At 41.2% G+C, this 16,859-nt stretch overlaps 1 protein-coding gene across 1 annotated transcript in view; it reads left to right on the top strand.

The window, feature by feature from the left end:
* SASH1 (SAM and SH3 domain containing 1) overlaps nucleotides 1–16,859 on the top strand; it is a 99,485-nt gene that overhangs the window by 70,053 nt on the left and 12,573 nt on the right. The window contains 9 exon segments of the mRNA XM_009883291.1: nucleotides 239–371; nucleotides 4,372–4,718; nucleotides 8,467–8,541; nucleotides 8,544–8,621; nucleotides 9,211–9,282; nucleotides 11,739–11,882; nucleotides 13,868–14,003; nucleotides 15,000–15,169; nucleotides 16,297–16,506. Of these exon segments, the coding sequence (XP_009881593.1) occupies nucleotides 239–371; nucleotides 4,372–4,718; nucleotides 8,467–8,541; nucleotides 8,544–8,621; nucleotides 9,211–9,282; nucleotides 11,739–11,882; nucleotides 13,868–14,003; nucleotides 15,000–15,169; nucleotides 16,297–16,506 (1,365 nt within the window).

The following is a 16,859-nucleotide window of genomic DNA, read 5'->3' as shown; positions in this document are numbered from 1 at the left end:
TAGGATCTTAAATTTCACAGATTTAGAAATCAAAATGGTATGTCATGCTTTCAGATAAAAAAGAAAAAAAAAAGAAAACCCTCAGTAATTTAAATGTTTCTGTCTGACCTGGGCAGAAAATACACCACCAGTTAGAGCTGCATTGACACAGTGCAGCAAATGAACTGGGTTAACTTGACTTGAAGGAGCAAGCCATGGAACTACTATTTTATTAATATTCTCTTTGTTTCTTTGCCAGTCAAGAGAACAATCCGATGATGAAACAGAGGAGTCGGTGAAGTTTAAGAGGTTGCACAAGCTGGTGAATTCTACTCGCAGAGTGAGGAAGAAACTCATAAGAGTGGAAGAAATGAAAAAACCCAGCACAGAAGGTAAAGAGCAACATGCATGTGTGAATACATGTTTCTCTTGAGAGGGGACAGAAAGTGGAGGGCTGGGGAGGGAGGGGTGGAGTGTTCTTAAGGGACGGTGGGAAAGACTACCTTGTCTATGGTGCATGCCTTACCCTGGTAATTGCATTTTCAGATTGTGGAAGGAGGAAAGTGACAGCCTAGGATGTGGTTATTGCTGATCTCCTGGTATTCCCAGAGCAGCACTGGAGAGCCCCTCATTAAGAGATTAGAACTTGGTTTATGTTTTATGCTCCGTGCTGGGGAGCCGGCTCCCCACAGGCTCAGCAAGGCGGTAAGCAGAGCTGCCACCACGTTGCTTCCCTCCTCCAAGGCCTGGGACAGCACACAGGTGAAGCTCTCACTACTTTGGGGAGGGTAGCAGCTGGTGGTGGTGTAGTTGTGCCACATGGCATCATCCTATGGCAAGAGTACAACAACTCTATCAGACATTCTTGTGGGATAGTGACTACCTCATGTAATATTAACTCCTCTGTGTCTGGGGGGGGAGGCGCTTGCAGTTTGCCTCCTGAATGAGCCCTGCTGCCAAGAGAGATGGGGAGATAAGGGAGGAGGAAGAGGGTGGGGAAACAGAGTTCAGCCCTTGGGAATGCCATGAACATGCTGCAGAATTAACTCCAGGTGACCTGTATCTGTGTGTGAGCACTCAGAATAGCAGAGCCTGAGCCTCAGGAGCCTCTCTGGATAGTGCTGCCTGAGTCCTCACTGGAACTGTGGGCACCCCTCTATGTTAGTGGCCTTCTGGGATCGTATGCCAATTCCCCTCAGCTTTGCAGTGAGCTGAGCCGTATTATGATTCCTTCCTAGTGCATTTAAGGAGAACGTGTGCGTCTTCTTGGCTATGTGGCAGGAAGCTGTTGGCAGATTTATGATCTAGCCTGCCTCTCTCCTGCGTGATGGTGATGTTACTGGCTGGTGTGAAAGGCACAGCCAGTCTAGAGCTCTAGACCGGGCAGCTGCCTTGGTCTGAAAAGGTTTTGTCACCTCATAGAGTGAGCATAAAGCTTGGAAGCAAGAACATGGTTTACGAGAAAGGGCAAACAAAATAGTTTTATTTTTCCCCTGTTCTGGGGAAGGGACCCCAGAGAGGCCTTTCCAACCCCTTCATCCCTATGGGCCTGGGAAAAGCTGCAGGGAGCAATCAGCCGGAGGCTCCAGGAGTGGGAGCAGCTGCAGGAGCAGGCAGCCCAAGAGCTGCTGGGTGTGCAGATGCCTTCCTGCAGTTTGATCAGATTTTCTCTTCAGCGTGTTAACTGTCTGTTTTGCTCTCTATGCCCTCTCTTACACGGTTTCACCTCCTTAGTTCCTTTTCACCTTTAGTCTTGCACTGAAGTGTCCCAGGTCCTTCCAGGTTTTCTTTTTCCACCCCTGTGACACCCAAAAAATCACCGAATTAACAACTATGTCCAAAAAAAAATTGCTCTGCTTCCTTCTTTCTCTATCTCCTGCTTGTCTTCTCTGGTTTTAACTCCAGGCTTTTCTGAATAAATTATCTAAAACTCTGAGTTTGCACTTTATCTAGCACTCTGGAGTTCCTTTGTAGATTGGCTCTTGGGAAACTGCAGCAAAAACAATTATTGCTAAATAACAACATGGATTATTTCTGCGTAAGTTCTAATAAGTAGAAGGCACCTTAAGTAGCCAAGTCTATGTTAGGAGTAGATATCTATGACTTTTCTTTCAGTAAATTCTCCCCACACCCATTTTCATGTGGCATATTAAAAGTGCTTCATAAATGCTGTCCATCCTCATATCTCATAATGTAGGTCTGTATTCCCATTTGGATGTGTCAGAGGGCTCTGCAAGATCCCAAAAAATAGTGTGGTCAGATTTGGGGTTTGCTTTCTGGCCTTCCAAGTTACCTGCAGTTGACTGGATCAGTTCTTGAGTTGTTTGCTGCTGTTACTTGAATCTGTGTTATGAATGTGAAGTAATGTGAAATCCTAGATGGCTAGGTTTGGGGGAGTTGGCTGTAAAATCTGATTAACATCAGTAAAATTTCAATAAATTCATTGGTGTTCAACAGCCTTTAACAAAGCCTGAGAGTAGGCTTGGTTTGAAAATTGATGTGCAGTTCAACAGAAGAATGATTCCTCATAATCCTCCTCAAAAATTTCTTCACAAAATGCAACTTTGCCGAATTTCCCTTATCAGTTCTTGTATTTTTTTAAAGAAAAGTACACTAGCCCCAGAGCCTTCTCCTGCATTTCTACTGTTGACTCTGTTATTGCATAAATATACATCTGGATGATGTGATACTCACTAGCATGTGCCAATATCTGAATCCGTGTGTATTTTGTGTTAGTCTGCTCCTAGTGAGCTGAATAACTGAAGCTTCCTAATTCCTGGGCACCATTCTTATATAGCATTTAAAAACAAATCACATCTACATCTGTGTCATTATGGCTTTGTGTCATGGACTCACTCCAAATAACATCTGTTACAGTGTTGACACACAATGCATATTTTACAAGCTGTTTAAAAACATATTTACACAGTGGACTAAAGTTGTTTATCAGCACATATTCAGTCTCAAGAGAATGTCTATTTTCTGTTCAAATTGAGAAGTAGAGGGGGGAAAAGAGCAAGTTGGGTATTCCAGTGAAAGTGGTGTCAAAATCAGACTCCAGTCTGCAGACCTACCTCAGAAAAGTTCGCAAGAGTGAAAGTTGTGTGTCAGATGTGATCCACTATCCCTTCACTGTCACAGTGAGTTTTATCTTGGTAAAATAGCATCTTAGGTTCCAGCAAATATATGTCAAATATGTTTTGCCAACAGAGTGAAATGAAGGTGAGACAGGAAGCCTGCACATGGCAACTAACCTTCTTTCATCTTGAAATGCGTCCCCTGTTAGTAAATCATCGGTGTTTTGGTAATGGTTCAAATTTAGCTCTGCTGTAAGACTGTAGAAGCAATCAAAGACAAAGGCAAAGCTGGGTCAGGCAAGTAATTTATTTTGACAAGAAATAAATACAGTCACATTTCTTGCATGTGTTTCTGATACGTACCCATACTGTGAAATTTGTCAGGCAGGCCTGAGGAGGATGCGTGCTCTTGTTTGACTCTCCTCTTGTTACTGCATCTAATGCCTGCGCCTATACTTTGCTCAGAAGAAAACACCAGAGAAAAGTTTCTTAAATGCTAAATGTGAAAAGGAATTGCAATCTCAGGTCCTTTATTCCCTTCTCTCCACTCCAAAAAGGAGACATGGCTGTTTGCCCATCTCCAGTACTTGGATTGCAAAACAACTTCTTCCCTTTCTGTGAAACATGTATTTGGTGAAAACGAAGTGTTTCTGTCATTACCAGGACACTGTTGAAATTGGCATACCCGCAATTTGACCTACTTTTTTTCTCTTTGCATCTGTTTAAGTAAATTCTGTGTGATTAAAATTGGTCCCTCTTCCCCCACTGAAAACCCAAAACTTTTAATTTCATCCTGGAGCTCAGCTCCATAACTTTTCTGAGAAAAATAATGCTTTCTGCAGCAACAGCAGCAATAGGTATTGGAAAACTGGACCTGAGAGATACTTGTTTTGTTTTTAATACCTGTGTATACTTGTGACCTGTTGTAATCTCACTAGAGCATCGTATGCAAGTATCAGAAGAAAAACGTGAGACACCGATCCCAGTTCCAGCTTTTAAGAGGTTCTTAGTGAGAGCATCTGTGGTCTTACTTAGCTGCAGATGAAAGAGAGAAACTTAAAATAACAATGATTTTGCTTACAGGATGCTGTTGTCTGTCTACTGTTAACTCATCCCAGAACTCTCACTTCACAAGTGGAAGGAACTGCTTCAGGTTTATCCACTCGGAAATACCTTCTGGGCTATTTATATCAGGGAGAGTTTTCCTCCATTTTAAATGGGTGACATCTTAAATAAATACAATAAGGCTCTACAGGGAAACCTCTTAGAGAACTATGAATGATGACACATGTTGTGCTGCTTTTGTCCCCTGTAGGTGTGGAAGAGCACTCACTTGACAACTCTCCTATACTGGATGACAGATCGGCACTTTACTCTGGAGTTCACAAGAAGCAATTCTACTTTGACAGCTCCTGTGAAAAGCAGCCAGAGGACGACTCAGACTCACTGACTACTTCTCCCTCATCCAGCAGTCTTGATACGTGGGGAGCTAACCGGAAGCTGGTGAAGACCTTCAGCAAAACCGACAGCCGTGGCCTTATCAAGCCTCCCAAGAAACTTGGGACATTTTTCTCTTACCCAGAAGAGGAGAAGACCCAGAAAGTTTGCCGCTCTTTGACAGATGGGGAAATGAAGAAGAGCCTCGGCTCGCTGAGCCACGGGGTAAGTACAGAAAGCATTTGCTTTTATGACAGCAACAGGCACAAGCACCATCTTCTGGTGTCCCTGGAGGAGATTCAGAGTGTAAGGAAGCAAATCCGATTGAAGAAAATGGATACTAACTATTCCTGTTCCAGAGCTTTTCTTTGCCAGCGCCCTGCTAGGAAAGGAGCATCCACTGCAACTTGCGACCTACAATTACTGCGGCACAAAATGAAAGGGGGTGGAGGTTGTGGCTTCCCAAACAGAAGGCTACGAGGGCGCACTTCTGTCAGCGAGTTCAATATTACCTATGTGGTGGAGAGAAGCCTGTACAGTCACCTCAACCTCTCACAGCTGGTGCGTCCCGTTACTGACAGGACCCTGAGCAAGGCCGACAAGCAGGACCTGAGGAGATGCCTCCTGGAGGAGGATGAGGAGGCCAAGAGGAAGTGGGCTGCTACAGTGGATCGCTGTACTAAAAGGGTTCTCTTGAGAATCCACCAAAAGTCTGTGAGTCAAAGAGTTGCCATGAAGGTGGTCTTCCAGTTTCTGTGAGGTTGCAGTCAACACTTTCTGCTTTATACTTTTTAACTAAAATTCAGTGCTTTCTGCTTTCCTTGCTGTTAGAAACTCGTAAGCATTGTAATTCAGCTCTAAGGGAAGAGCTTGATATAATCCCGTCAGAGAAGAGTTTTGTTGAGTCTGCTGTTTCTATGTGGACAGAATACCTCAGTGAGAGAAAGAAAACATGACAAAATGCTGCTTTTTAAATTCACCTAGTGCAAAAATTGGGATCAGTGGTGAACAGAGGAGTTTTGTGATGCTATAAGCATGTTCTTTGCGATGCTTTTGGCATCAGTATTTTCTTAAAGGGATACCAAGAGATGAACAAATTTTTCAGAGGATTAGAGCATCCTTAGTCTACTCTGCTCTGTTTCTCTCTTGCTGTCCTTGTCCCATATTGGCCTTCCCCTTCTCAGTTTGCATCTCATCAATTCACCCACCTAGCTCTGTATTCTCTGTTACACACACAGCTGCAGAAAGACAGAGAGTTTTACATTATGTAGACACTGCTCTCCTGCTTGCTGCTCACCACCACCTGAAGTGCCCCTTCTGCTCTGTCCCTGGCCACTGCTCCCTCTTTCTAGTATGGGGTGAAGGTTGCACCTTCCCTCAGAGCGTTGTGGAAAGGGAACAAGGGGTGGCCAAAAAAGGAAATTCTGCTGTACAATGGGAAATTAAGTGATTTGAGCACTCCATAGAGATCCAACGCTGCTTACTGATTATATGACCCAGTTTTGACATTTCCCTTAACCATGATGCTGAGTTTCCTAGGAACTTGCCTTTGGGGCCAGTCAGATCTCCAAAGCTGAGCCAGCTAGTCTGTTGTTCAGTTGACAATGTAGGTATGTTCCCTACTTCAGTGCGTGGAAACAGCAGTGCACCCATAACTTTAGGCAAGATATTCCAGTGAACAATACAGTAGAAACAGCTTTTTCTCTTGAACTGCAGATTTTATTTTGAGAGGTCTCTACTTGATTTCTTCAGGTGTGAGGTATTCCTGATATAAGAGTCACAGCCTTGGTCTCCTTGAATAACCTGTGGGAGCTGACCAAGCTGTCATGGTTCACTTTTTTCTCTTCAGCCACAAAATAGATAGGTTTTGTCTACCCAGTACTACGAACATTCTCTCTTAGCACCTTCACTGTTTCTTCTGCATTGACTGCTTGCCCTGCCGCTTACAGGATACTGTTTATTTTCATAGACACGTAGTCAAAAGACATTGTTTTCCTATGAGGATATTACAATGATAAGAGAAACCTTACTCGTCCTTCTGTGGGTTGAATAATAGTAGTATCTAAGGTGAAAGAGCACACTCACATGTGCTAGAGATGTCCCATAATTAAAAATACCCTCTAAAACTGTTTTTCTAAATACAGATAACAGAAACAAGCTTTTCAGTTCTTCTGATGGGTAGTCACACTGTAGTAATTTCATTAGGAAAACCATCTGGACTGACTTTTGCTATTCACAGAGATACAAACGGAGAAGAAATGGGTAGGGTTTTGTTGTTGTTGAGGAGCTCACCAACAGTCAACTGCTCCTCCAGCCTCATTTGAATGGGATAAATAGTGGAGACACGCTGCTCTTACTAGCTTTTACAACACACTTCTTCCTGAAACCACAAAAAGCTGGCAAACTTCAACTGATGCCACTCCTTCTTCCTAGAAACACTTAATGTTTGTTCGCTGCAACCTCAGGGAAATTGCAATGCCTATGTATTCAGTGGAACTGGTCACTCTGTCTTGCCTTGCCATTCCTTTTTGTCATTTATATTTGTTTCGGTGACCTGGACATGCATGAAATTTTTAAATCGCATCAATTTTTCTTTTCTCCCAAAACAATAATAATTTTGATTGCATGGCCATTCCATTGAATATCCCTCTCCTCATCCACAGACCTTTTGTTTGGTACAGAATTGCCAGGGTTGCTACTGGAATCTGAAGGCGGAAGTCAAATGTTAAATGTATGGGGTGGTCCATAATGAAACCATAAGCATCGTTAATATGGTACATTTATTCAGAAGCTCTTAACCAACAGACATTTTGCTCTCTGAGAAGACTGCGTTAGGAGGAGCTCTGGCTGGTTTGACAGACAAGCTTGCTCAGAGCTGTTCCAGATGTCCTCTCTTCGTTGCTGGGATTACAATGCACTGTAGGATTAGTTAGAATGGACTCTTCACAGAAGGATGGCATTACTCATAGCTAAACGTGCTGTGCTTTAAAAACTGATCTTATTACTTGTGGTTGGTCTCAAATGCTTTCCAAAAACAATTTTTAAATGCTATGCCATAGTCACATTGCCTTCTGAAAAAAAAAAAAAACCAAACACTTAAAAAAATTCTACATCAGAGCATTTTTTTTAATGTGTGTGGGGCCTAGACAAAGCTGGCTTTGAGTTCTAGTGGAGTTGTGATGGGTACAAAAAATGTCATCCAAGCACTGTAGGTACACAGCACCCAACATAAAAGCTAGAAAAGAAAACTTTTTAAAAGCTATTAATATGTATGCTGGTTAGCAGTGAACAGGGCAGGAAGCATGTTTACTTAAATAGAACTAATTGATGTAATTCTTTAGTAAGTGGCACAGTTTATAGAGCTTGCTTCTTCCTAAGAGAGTGTTGAAGCAGACCAGTAGTTCTCAGGTGGTGGGTCTTCACTGACTCCCACGTGCAAAGTCACAGTACTGATTGGGCAATCCTTTGTAGGTCTGCTCTGATGTTTAGCTGAGTCTTAAGGTGTCTTTGAAATTGCTCTTTTGGGTAGTTCAGGCCCTAAGAACTTACAGTTCACAACTGGTTGATCTTCTGCCCCCTGTTTGTCTCAACTCTAACACTGATGAGAATATTTATAATAGACTCGCAACCTACGCTCAGAGCCTGGAGTTGAAGTTGTGCAAGTAAATTATAGCTGCCATGCCTTTTTTCCCTGGATTGCCCTGTGAGACTTCTGGCAGGGCCAGGTACTTGAGTACTGTGCAACTGGTTGTTCAGTGACCAAATAAAAAGTCACAGGTTTTACGTTTTGGATTGCAAAGCAAAAGCTGGATTCTCCCTGAGTCCCCTAAGTGTCTGATCTTTTTTCAAGTGATACCAAAGCTTTAGGAGAGACTCATCTGTCACAGTTAAACAATGGTTGGCTGTGGAAGTGCAACTGTACTGAGTTTGGTTGCCCTGCCCTCTTGGGAGGGAAGCAGTGTTTTTCATTCAGGATGATTATGATAAGCTACATCTGTGTATTCAGCCAAAACTTCTCTTCAGCCAAAACTTCAGCCAGTCACTCCTCTAGGCGATTGTGGCACTGTAAACATTGCGTGCTTTCTCCCAGAAGTAGCAGAGCTGCCAGGTATCACCACAGGTGTGATGGTAAATACCTAATCTGGAATCAGGGCTTGCTGAGTCTCTGGGAACACAGTACCTACGGATAGCTGGGCTGGTTTTTCCCTTCACTTACTAAAGGCTTGCCCTACAAGGCCTCTAGCATTTCTTTGTATTTCAGTGGAAATGGAGTCTGTGCAGCTATTCCCAGAAGGTAGGTTATTCAATACTAAAAGATTGGTGGTTCTCTGTTTCAGTGCTACTGTGGACTTATTTATGAAGGCAGATGGGAGTGGAGTTGCCAGCACCCTGGAAAACTTGATGCATAAGATCAACAGTTTCCTCAGACCAAAAAGTCTTTTTTCTTTTTAGAAAGAAGGGTAGGCAATAGATGACTCAACAGCAGCAGACCTTAGGCAAAGGAGTTGTCTCTGGAAAAGGCAAATGACTCAAATTGCGTTATAACAGATTTCTTGATTTATAGTCTCCCATTCTTTTGTTTGTTTGTTTCCATTTTTGCAGACATTTGTGTTTTCACTGGTGTTTTCCAAATCACAGATGTTTTGAGTGAGCTAATCATTGCGATAGAACTGCATCCATCTTTTTTTTTTTTTTTTTTTTTTTTTTTTTTTTGCAGAGAACCTGTAGCTTTGGAGGATTTGACTTGACAAATCGTTCCCTTCATATTGGAAACAGTTCTGACCAAATGGTAAGTTTAAGACGAGGCAGCACAGACTTGAAATAGCGTAAAATGAAATGTGCAATAGAGTTATAATAAACTGAAGTGTAATTTAGGCCTGTAATAACAGTTCAGGGATCCAAGAAAGCAGAGCATCTTTGTTAACCTCAGACTTCCTTAGCTTTGAGAATAACATACCCACCCATATCCATGTTGTGTATAAGTATTTATATACCATATGTGTAAAGAGGCAAGAACAAGTGATCAAAGCGCAGATCTGGGGGCACATCTGTGGGCTATTCTTATGTCTGACTTCCTCAGAGCATCACCCCAGGCAAAACATACGATTACTGTACTTTCTTGGTAAAAATATTTACTATTTGGAATGATGAGGCAAACTTTCATTGGCTGAAGATCTGCAAGTTGTTTGGGTGGAAGCCATTATGTAAGAGATTTCTTATTTGTTTTCTCATTGTATCTAAGAGCTCTGGAGTAGACCAGGATCCCATTGTGCTGGGTGCTGTGCAATTGATCTCAGAGCTCTTTGTGCTTAAAAAAAAAAAAAACCACAACACCACCTCCACTGAGAATTAATTCCATTTTATGTTACTCATGTTGATTCCAGTGTTACTGTTGGTCAGCCTGCAGCCAAAAATAACAGAACAGAAATGAGCCAGAACATTATATCAAATGAAATTGCCAGCATATTTTTTCATTTTGCCCCATATATGTTTTTCTTTTCTGTTTCAACATTGGCTCTGATAACTACTCTATTCACTTAAATCAAGTCTAGATTGTGAAACATTTTATGTGCCAGCATTATATTATTGTTTTATGTCAGCTGGTTTTTGGGGGGTTGTTTTTGTTTTTCTGGGGGTTTTGTGTGGGTTTGGTTTTTTTAACATCATAAATTATCCCTAAATTGGCCAAACTGTGTGCAGTTGTTTTATTCATCAATTTTCAATATAGGAAAAAAGTTAACTTCCAAACTTACAGTGTTTATCTTTAAACATAGATACTTTGGCATATTTTGTTCAGATTGGTTTTGATATAGGAAAGTGTGAAACCTAGGTGTTACATTTTTCCCTACTAGCATCAGTAGTGGGAGAGATGCAGTACACCAGAATAATGTATGCAGATCAAGGTTTTTTCTTGAAAACATTTAAGTCCATTAAGTCAAAGGCTTTTTTTCCAAAAAGATGAGGCAAAGAGCTGTCCTTAATTTCTGCTAAAAGACCAAAAGTTACCAAAGAAGTTGTAATCACCAACAACTTGTAAAGGAAAAAATATAGAATTGTCAGAAATTAGGTATCAGCTGAATTTAAGAGAAACTTTTTGGGAGAACATTAGTAAAGGAGCAAACATGCATAAATTCAGGGGAAAAAAGATAAATCTTTTATGTAGAATATAGTGTACGCTTATTTTAGGGTTTGTTATCTTATGTACCTAAATTGTCCTCAAAAGGATTATTGAACCAAGTCAGAGACCAAATTCCGTAGTCAACCTATTTGGCCAAACAGATTTCGGTCCTTTTTGCGTTGTGATTTTTGGTGCGCCCTTGCCAGTGGAGGGTGCTGGTAGTAGCTCTGATAGAACTGCCTTGCTGTGGTTCCTGACACACTGTAGAGTAAAAGACCATGCTGCCTGGACAGTCTGAATAAGGGCTGAGTCATACAAGTAAGTTTGGCAAAATGTCAACTGATCCCTGTGCATTCTCTGTGTGTGCTTGTGGTATAAGTAAATGTCAGGTATCTTAAGCTGGTTTAGAAAAGGTTGCATGTGTTCAAAGCAGCTGGCCTTTGTCATCCGCTATATATGGACTGACTAACTTAGTTTGTCAGTACCCTGTTCTGCATCTTAAGAATAGCTGTGCAAGTGTAACCTTCTACCATGGTTGATGGATTTAGTAGCTTTTCTTTTTGCATTTTTTTATAAACAGCCCACAGTAAAACCACAGAGACGGTCATCAAGAGAGGTTAACTGAATGCCTGTCTGAAAATAAAAAGTAATTTTGGGTAGCCAAATGTAGGTATCCATGTGTGTGTATATATATACACACGCACAGATACATATTTGGCTAGGATCTCAGAAGTACCTTTACTCCTGTTAAACTGTATGTAGTGTTGACCAACATGAGCCACAACTACTGTTGTATGTCCTGTCAGGAGGGCTTAGCCTGAAACCGTGGAGTTTTCTATCAGGTCAAATACTTCCCTGAAACTCAAAGGGATAAAGGCATCCTAACAGACCCCGCCACCTCTACACACAGTACCTGCAGTAAAGGTTACAAATCGGGCCCTAAGAGTAAGGTACAGGAGTAAGGACTGCTACAGTGGTTTGCACAAGGTCCCAACAGCGAATCTAGAGCAGTAAACAGGACACCATGCTGCCGTCTTGTGTCTGCCTGGGTACCTCTGTAATGACTGTGACTGAGGAAATAAATGGCTTGTGTATTTTATAGGCTTAAACCCTGTTTTATTTTGCAGGGCAAAGAAGGAGACTTCGTTTATAAAGAAGTGATCAAGTCACCCTCTGCCTCCCGTATATCTCTGGGCAAAAAGGTGAAGTCTGTAAAAGAAACCATGAAGAAAAGGATGTCTAAAAAATATAGCAGCTCTCTGTCTGAGCAGGTATGTAAGGTCTGCGATGCAATCTGCTTAACAGTGTAGAAGTGATAATCAATATTGATTCCCATGCTTCAAGGCATCTCTGAAGAAATTTCTAACAAGACTATGCGGTGTGGCTTATTCCTATGTCCTTATAAAATCCCTCGCTGTGAAATGGCTTCCTATAGATGCCAAACCATGAAAATGCATTTTCAGATTTTCATTCAAGTAGATCATCAGCAGAAGCCTGTGGTTGATGGCATTACACATCTCGCTCTATACTTCCATTTCTTTGTCTATCTTCATTAATTATTAAGGGAACGGGTCTGTGACACAGGGTCACAGTAATATATTTAATCTGCATTTTACACCTTAGTTTAAATTCCCAGCATAACTTCACATACACAGTTCCCCTCTGCTATTACAGATCTTTTCTCCATCGTAGCTTGCCCTCTGCAGCAGCCCATTAAAACAGACACACAATGTAGTCAAAGGGTTCATCCCACAGAAGATTTTCCTATTATTTTCATTATAGATTTTTATAGCTTATTCTTAAAGGCAAACCAGAAGTATATTAGTTGTAAATTAGGCTTTGAATTTCAGTGGCCTAGGAACAATTGTTGTTTTTTTCCCTTTTGGTATACATTGATTTCCTTGCTTCGGTGGAGTGTCAAAAATTCTTCAGCATTTGTTTAAAACCAATCTTGCCACTTGAAATGTATAATAGCTTAGAAAGCCGCCGGGAAAGCAGAGCACTCTCTGGCTCACATCGCCCCCAAGTGGCTGGACTGCCGGGGATGCTTGCACCCACAGAGAGATGGAAATGGAAAGGGAGCCATGCCCCGCTGGATCTGCCTTTTGGTGTTCATGCAAAGCGTTAGTGCCAGTAAAAGGAGCAGTTCGTAACATTCAAAGTAACAGCCCCAAACTGCAGAATCTGGAGACAGCACAGAGAGGCAGAGACATGACCGGTTTTATGCTGTGGTTTGCAATACTGGAATCCCTTACCTTTAGGACTATTAGCCATACTTATTTATAACCAGGGGCAGTGCTACGGTTATGGATATTTAATTTAAATTTACAATTAAAAAATTTAAGGTCTAAGATGATCTGATATTGAGAAAAAGATGCTTTGGTATCTGGCTGGCCTTACAGTGCCCCTCTGCAAAGTCTGCCTAAGAAAGGGATACTTTGAGAAATCGTTTTACAGTGAGTTAGCAATACTTCCGCTCTCTAGCTCTCTCCAAGATTGACTTGACCTCTGAAGTCATTTGCTGGGATGACTTTTTTTTCTGATGATTCTGCATCATGCAAATAATAGGTTTCATCTAAAAGTTTTATGACCACACATCTCCACAAAAGCTCTTCTTGTATGCAAGCTACAGTTCTTTTGTTTTCAAACTTTTTCGCATCATATTTTCAGAATATTTGTACCTTTCTGGCATCATGAGTCAAACTATATGCCAGCATCCCTTTCTGCATTCAAAACAAGCAAAAGCTATTCTGGCCACAAGTATCTACTGCTTTGCTTTAACTGTGGTTCACAGAGGCTGATAGAATTTTGATTTAGGAAAGACCCTTTTTGATTTCCTATAATGCTTGACTGAATGAAAAGAGAAATTGCCTCACCTTTTGCACACATAGTAAAATATTTTTATATTTATGCATTTATGTTTATGAGCGTTTATACTATGCAGAGGCTGCATTTTCTGGTTGATTCTTTGTTTCTTCAAGGTAAATGAAAGAAGATATCAACAATTCACTGCAAAAAGGAAAGTGTACATTGCTGTGTGTCTCGCATTGTCTGCTTTGTTTTCATTTTTGTACAAAATCTTGATTCAGAAAGCTGAATTTGGTGTTAGCTGTTTTGCAAGTACTGCTGGCAAAAATATCATGTGTCATTAAAACCTTTGAATTGGGAGTTTTGTATAATGTTTCTTTCTACTTACAATGCTTGCTGTCAGTGCCTATGTTCATTTTCCAAAGTAAAATGGTTCAATCGCTTTCAGGAGTCTGGCCCTGGGGTCATGCCAGGTTCTCCACAGTCGCCGCCGCCAGACACTGACTCCCTGGACAAACCCAGGCTGAAAGCTGGTGGCTCAGTAGAGAGCCTGAGGAGTTCCTTAAGCGGTCAGAGCTCAATGAGTAAGTTCAGTTGTAATTGCATTGCTCCATTTCTGTGGCTTCAGGGAGCAGAGATCTCCACAGTAAGCAGAATCAGAGAAAGTCAAAGCAGCAGCAGTGGTTAAAAAGTAGAAAGGCTGATGGTTAGTCATTAAGGGTTTGCAAAGAACCGTAAGCTCTTTGGTGCAGAGATGATGTTTTTTGCTTTGTGTTCATACAGAGGCCTGAAAAAGTGAAATCCTGCTTTCCGGCTCAGTCTGCTGGGTCCTGCTATTATAATATAAATGATTGGAGTAAAAATTACAGTCCTTGGCCAGTAGTAAACAGGCTCATCTTTACACTAGATTTCTCCTGCCCACTCCTGATGGGCTTCCCACCCCCACCCTTACAGAGAGACCTTGAGGTTCTCTCATTAACTAGGTAGGGGAGTATTATTTAAAACCTCTCTGGTTAAGATTGTCTCTACACAAAAAAAGAGCTTAAGTGGGACACAGATGGTGTGAACCTGTTTCCCTATGAATTACTGGCCAAGAGAAACCAAGAACATACGGGGCGAAAAAAAACGAAGAGAAAGCTCCATTCTGAAAATCATCCACCTTTTTCTTTTTTTTTTGGTAATATCAATACAAAGTGTTGCCATCAAGCCAAATTTATGGACATAAGGGGGATTCTGGAACCCTCATGCAGATTCAGAGCTTATCTTACTTACACCACTATGCTTTTTTGTGGGCAAAATTTCCAAGAAAGATGACGTATCCTGTGATGTACCATAGATGAGACACTAGCTAAATGGCTTCTCAGTTAAATATTGAGCTGAATTTGGGAAAACAGAAGTACGAAGTAGATTAAGCAACTCTCCCATCACGTGTCTATATGAGAAATAGCAATATTTAAGGACTTCTTTGATTACCATGTCTTGTAGAAAGACGACCCATTTTCTGTCTTGCCTCTGTTTGTTTCTGAACCTTCTTCACAAAGAGATTCTTTGTGTGGACTGATACTATGTCTCTCATGCAGGTGGTCAGACAGTGAGCACAACAGATTCCTCAACCAGCAACAGGGAGAGCGTGAAATCAGAAGATGGGGATGATGAAGAACCTCCTTACAGAGGACCTTTTTGTGGAAGAGCCAGGGTTCACACTGATTTTACTCCAAGTCCTTATGATACAGACTCTCTGAAGCTGAAGGTACTAGCTATATCTGTTTTTAAGAGGTCAAATATTTATTTTCGGCAAAACTCTTAATTAAGAGCTCTTTGCAAGCACTATACAATTCTTAATCTTTTAATGAGTTTACAGGTGTTTTTTTTAAGCCCTTTAACCTATCTTATTCTGATACATTTAAGATTTGCCTGAACTATAGCAAAATGTTATAGAACGTAAGTAACTGTTAGTATTTGTCCATGTCCAGGGAAAGACACTTCTGTCTTTAGTTTCTGGAAAAATAAAGATGTGCCACAAATTTATTTTCATTTTGCAAGGATTTTGTTTGAAAGATTGGAAGAATACTATGTCTGCCATAATGAATTAGTCTATCAATGGAAAAATTTTCAAAATCCTTGGAAGAAATGTGGATGCGCCTGTACGTAGTATCTCTTGCAGGCATTTCAGTTAATATAACTTGTTTTGAGTTAATATTGAATGACTTTGCTAACTATGAGTTGTCCTCCTGCCTTTAATGTTTTCTGGATATCAGCTTTTAGTCTTTTTAGTTGTGCTGTATTCAATTCAGACTATCTTACTCCTTGCATTCATTGCTTAAACTTCTAAGGGCAGCTTATTCCTATTAAAGCAGATGTATGTAAGGTAATCTCTTTAAGGACAGAAAAACAGTTGTGTGTCCGTTTCTTTGTTATGGTCAGGAGCACGTTAGGAAAAGCAACAGTGTTGCACAGTTCCTTCTGCATACGTCTGCTTTCCTCAGGAGATCTGAAGTGAGATTTTGCCCATATACACTGTGCATGTTCTTATTTGCACCAATTTCAGGTAGTTGCACAGCTTAGAGACATTTGTACACAACAGCAGTGATGCACTGCTGGGGTGTAAGCAGGTTTGTGAATCTGGACAGTTGGAGTCCATTCCGGGTTCTTTTGTTGACTTGCTCTGTCATCTTAGGTATGTCACTTAATACCCTTTTCTTCCATTTGTAAAAGAAGTGTAATCAGACATTTTTGCAAGAGCTGTGGTTAACCTTTTGAAAACTATTGTGTGTTGTCCATTCTGTGTACATGAAAATCTAAGAGAAAGTGGGTGTGTTTGCTTGAATTCCATCAGTAAGCATGCCTAAACGGCTTTCTTGCTCCTTTGGTCTGCAGAAAGGTGACATCATTGATATAATCAGCAAACCCCCCATGGGCACTTGGATGGGCCTGTTGAACAACAAAGTGGGCACTTTCAAATTTATCTATGTGGATGTGTTAAATGAAGAGGAAGAGAAGCCGAAGCGGCCCACCAGGAGACGCCGGAAAAGCAGACCGCCCCAGCCCAAGTCAGTTGAGGATCTCTTGGATCGCATCAACTTAAAGGTCCAAATTCTCTTATTCTGTTTACCCTTTAGTTTCGCTTGTGGGAAGGGGGTGACACCTTTGGAGTTGTTAGTTTTGAAAGCTGCATACCAGATTTATAATCCTAAGGATCGTGACACCACTTAGCAGAATCAGTCTTAGCTGCGGAGTGAAAATAGCTGAGGCCAGGCAGAACTGCCTGTCAGGCTTGATGAAGTGCTGCAGGCTGCAAGTTGTATGCACTCGGAGACTACTTCATTGCATAGTGTGTCTACTAGTTAACACATTTCAAAAGCAAGCAAAAGGTGTAAAATAACAATAGTTACCCTGTCTTCAAAGAAGAAGGGGTTTTTTTTCCTCATTTCTGTTCGGAA

Source organism: Charadrius vociferus, unplaced genomic scaffold (genome assembly GCF_000708025.1).
Source record: "Charadrius vociferus isolate BGI_N301 unplaced genomic scaffold, ASM70802v2 scaffold114, whole genome shotgun sequence".
Classification (NCBI taxonomy): domain Eukaryota; kingdom Metazoa; phylum Chordata; class Aves; order Charadriiformes; family Charadriidae; genus Charadrius; species Charadrius vociferus.
Note: the sequence above shows the minus strand (reverse complement) of the source record. Positions and strands in the feature narration are given on the sequence as shown.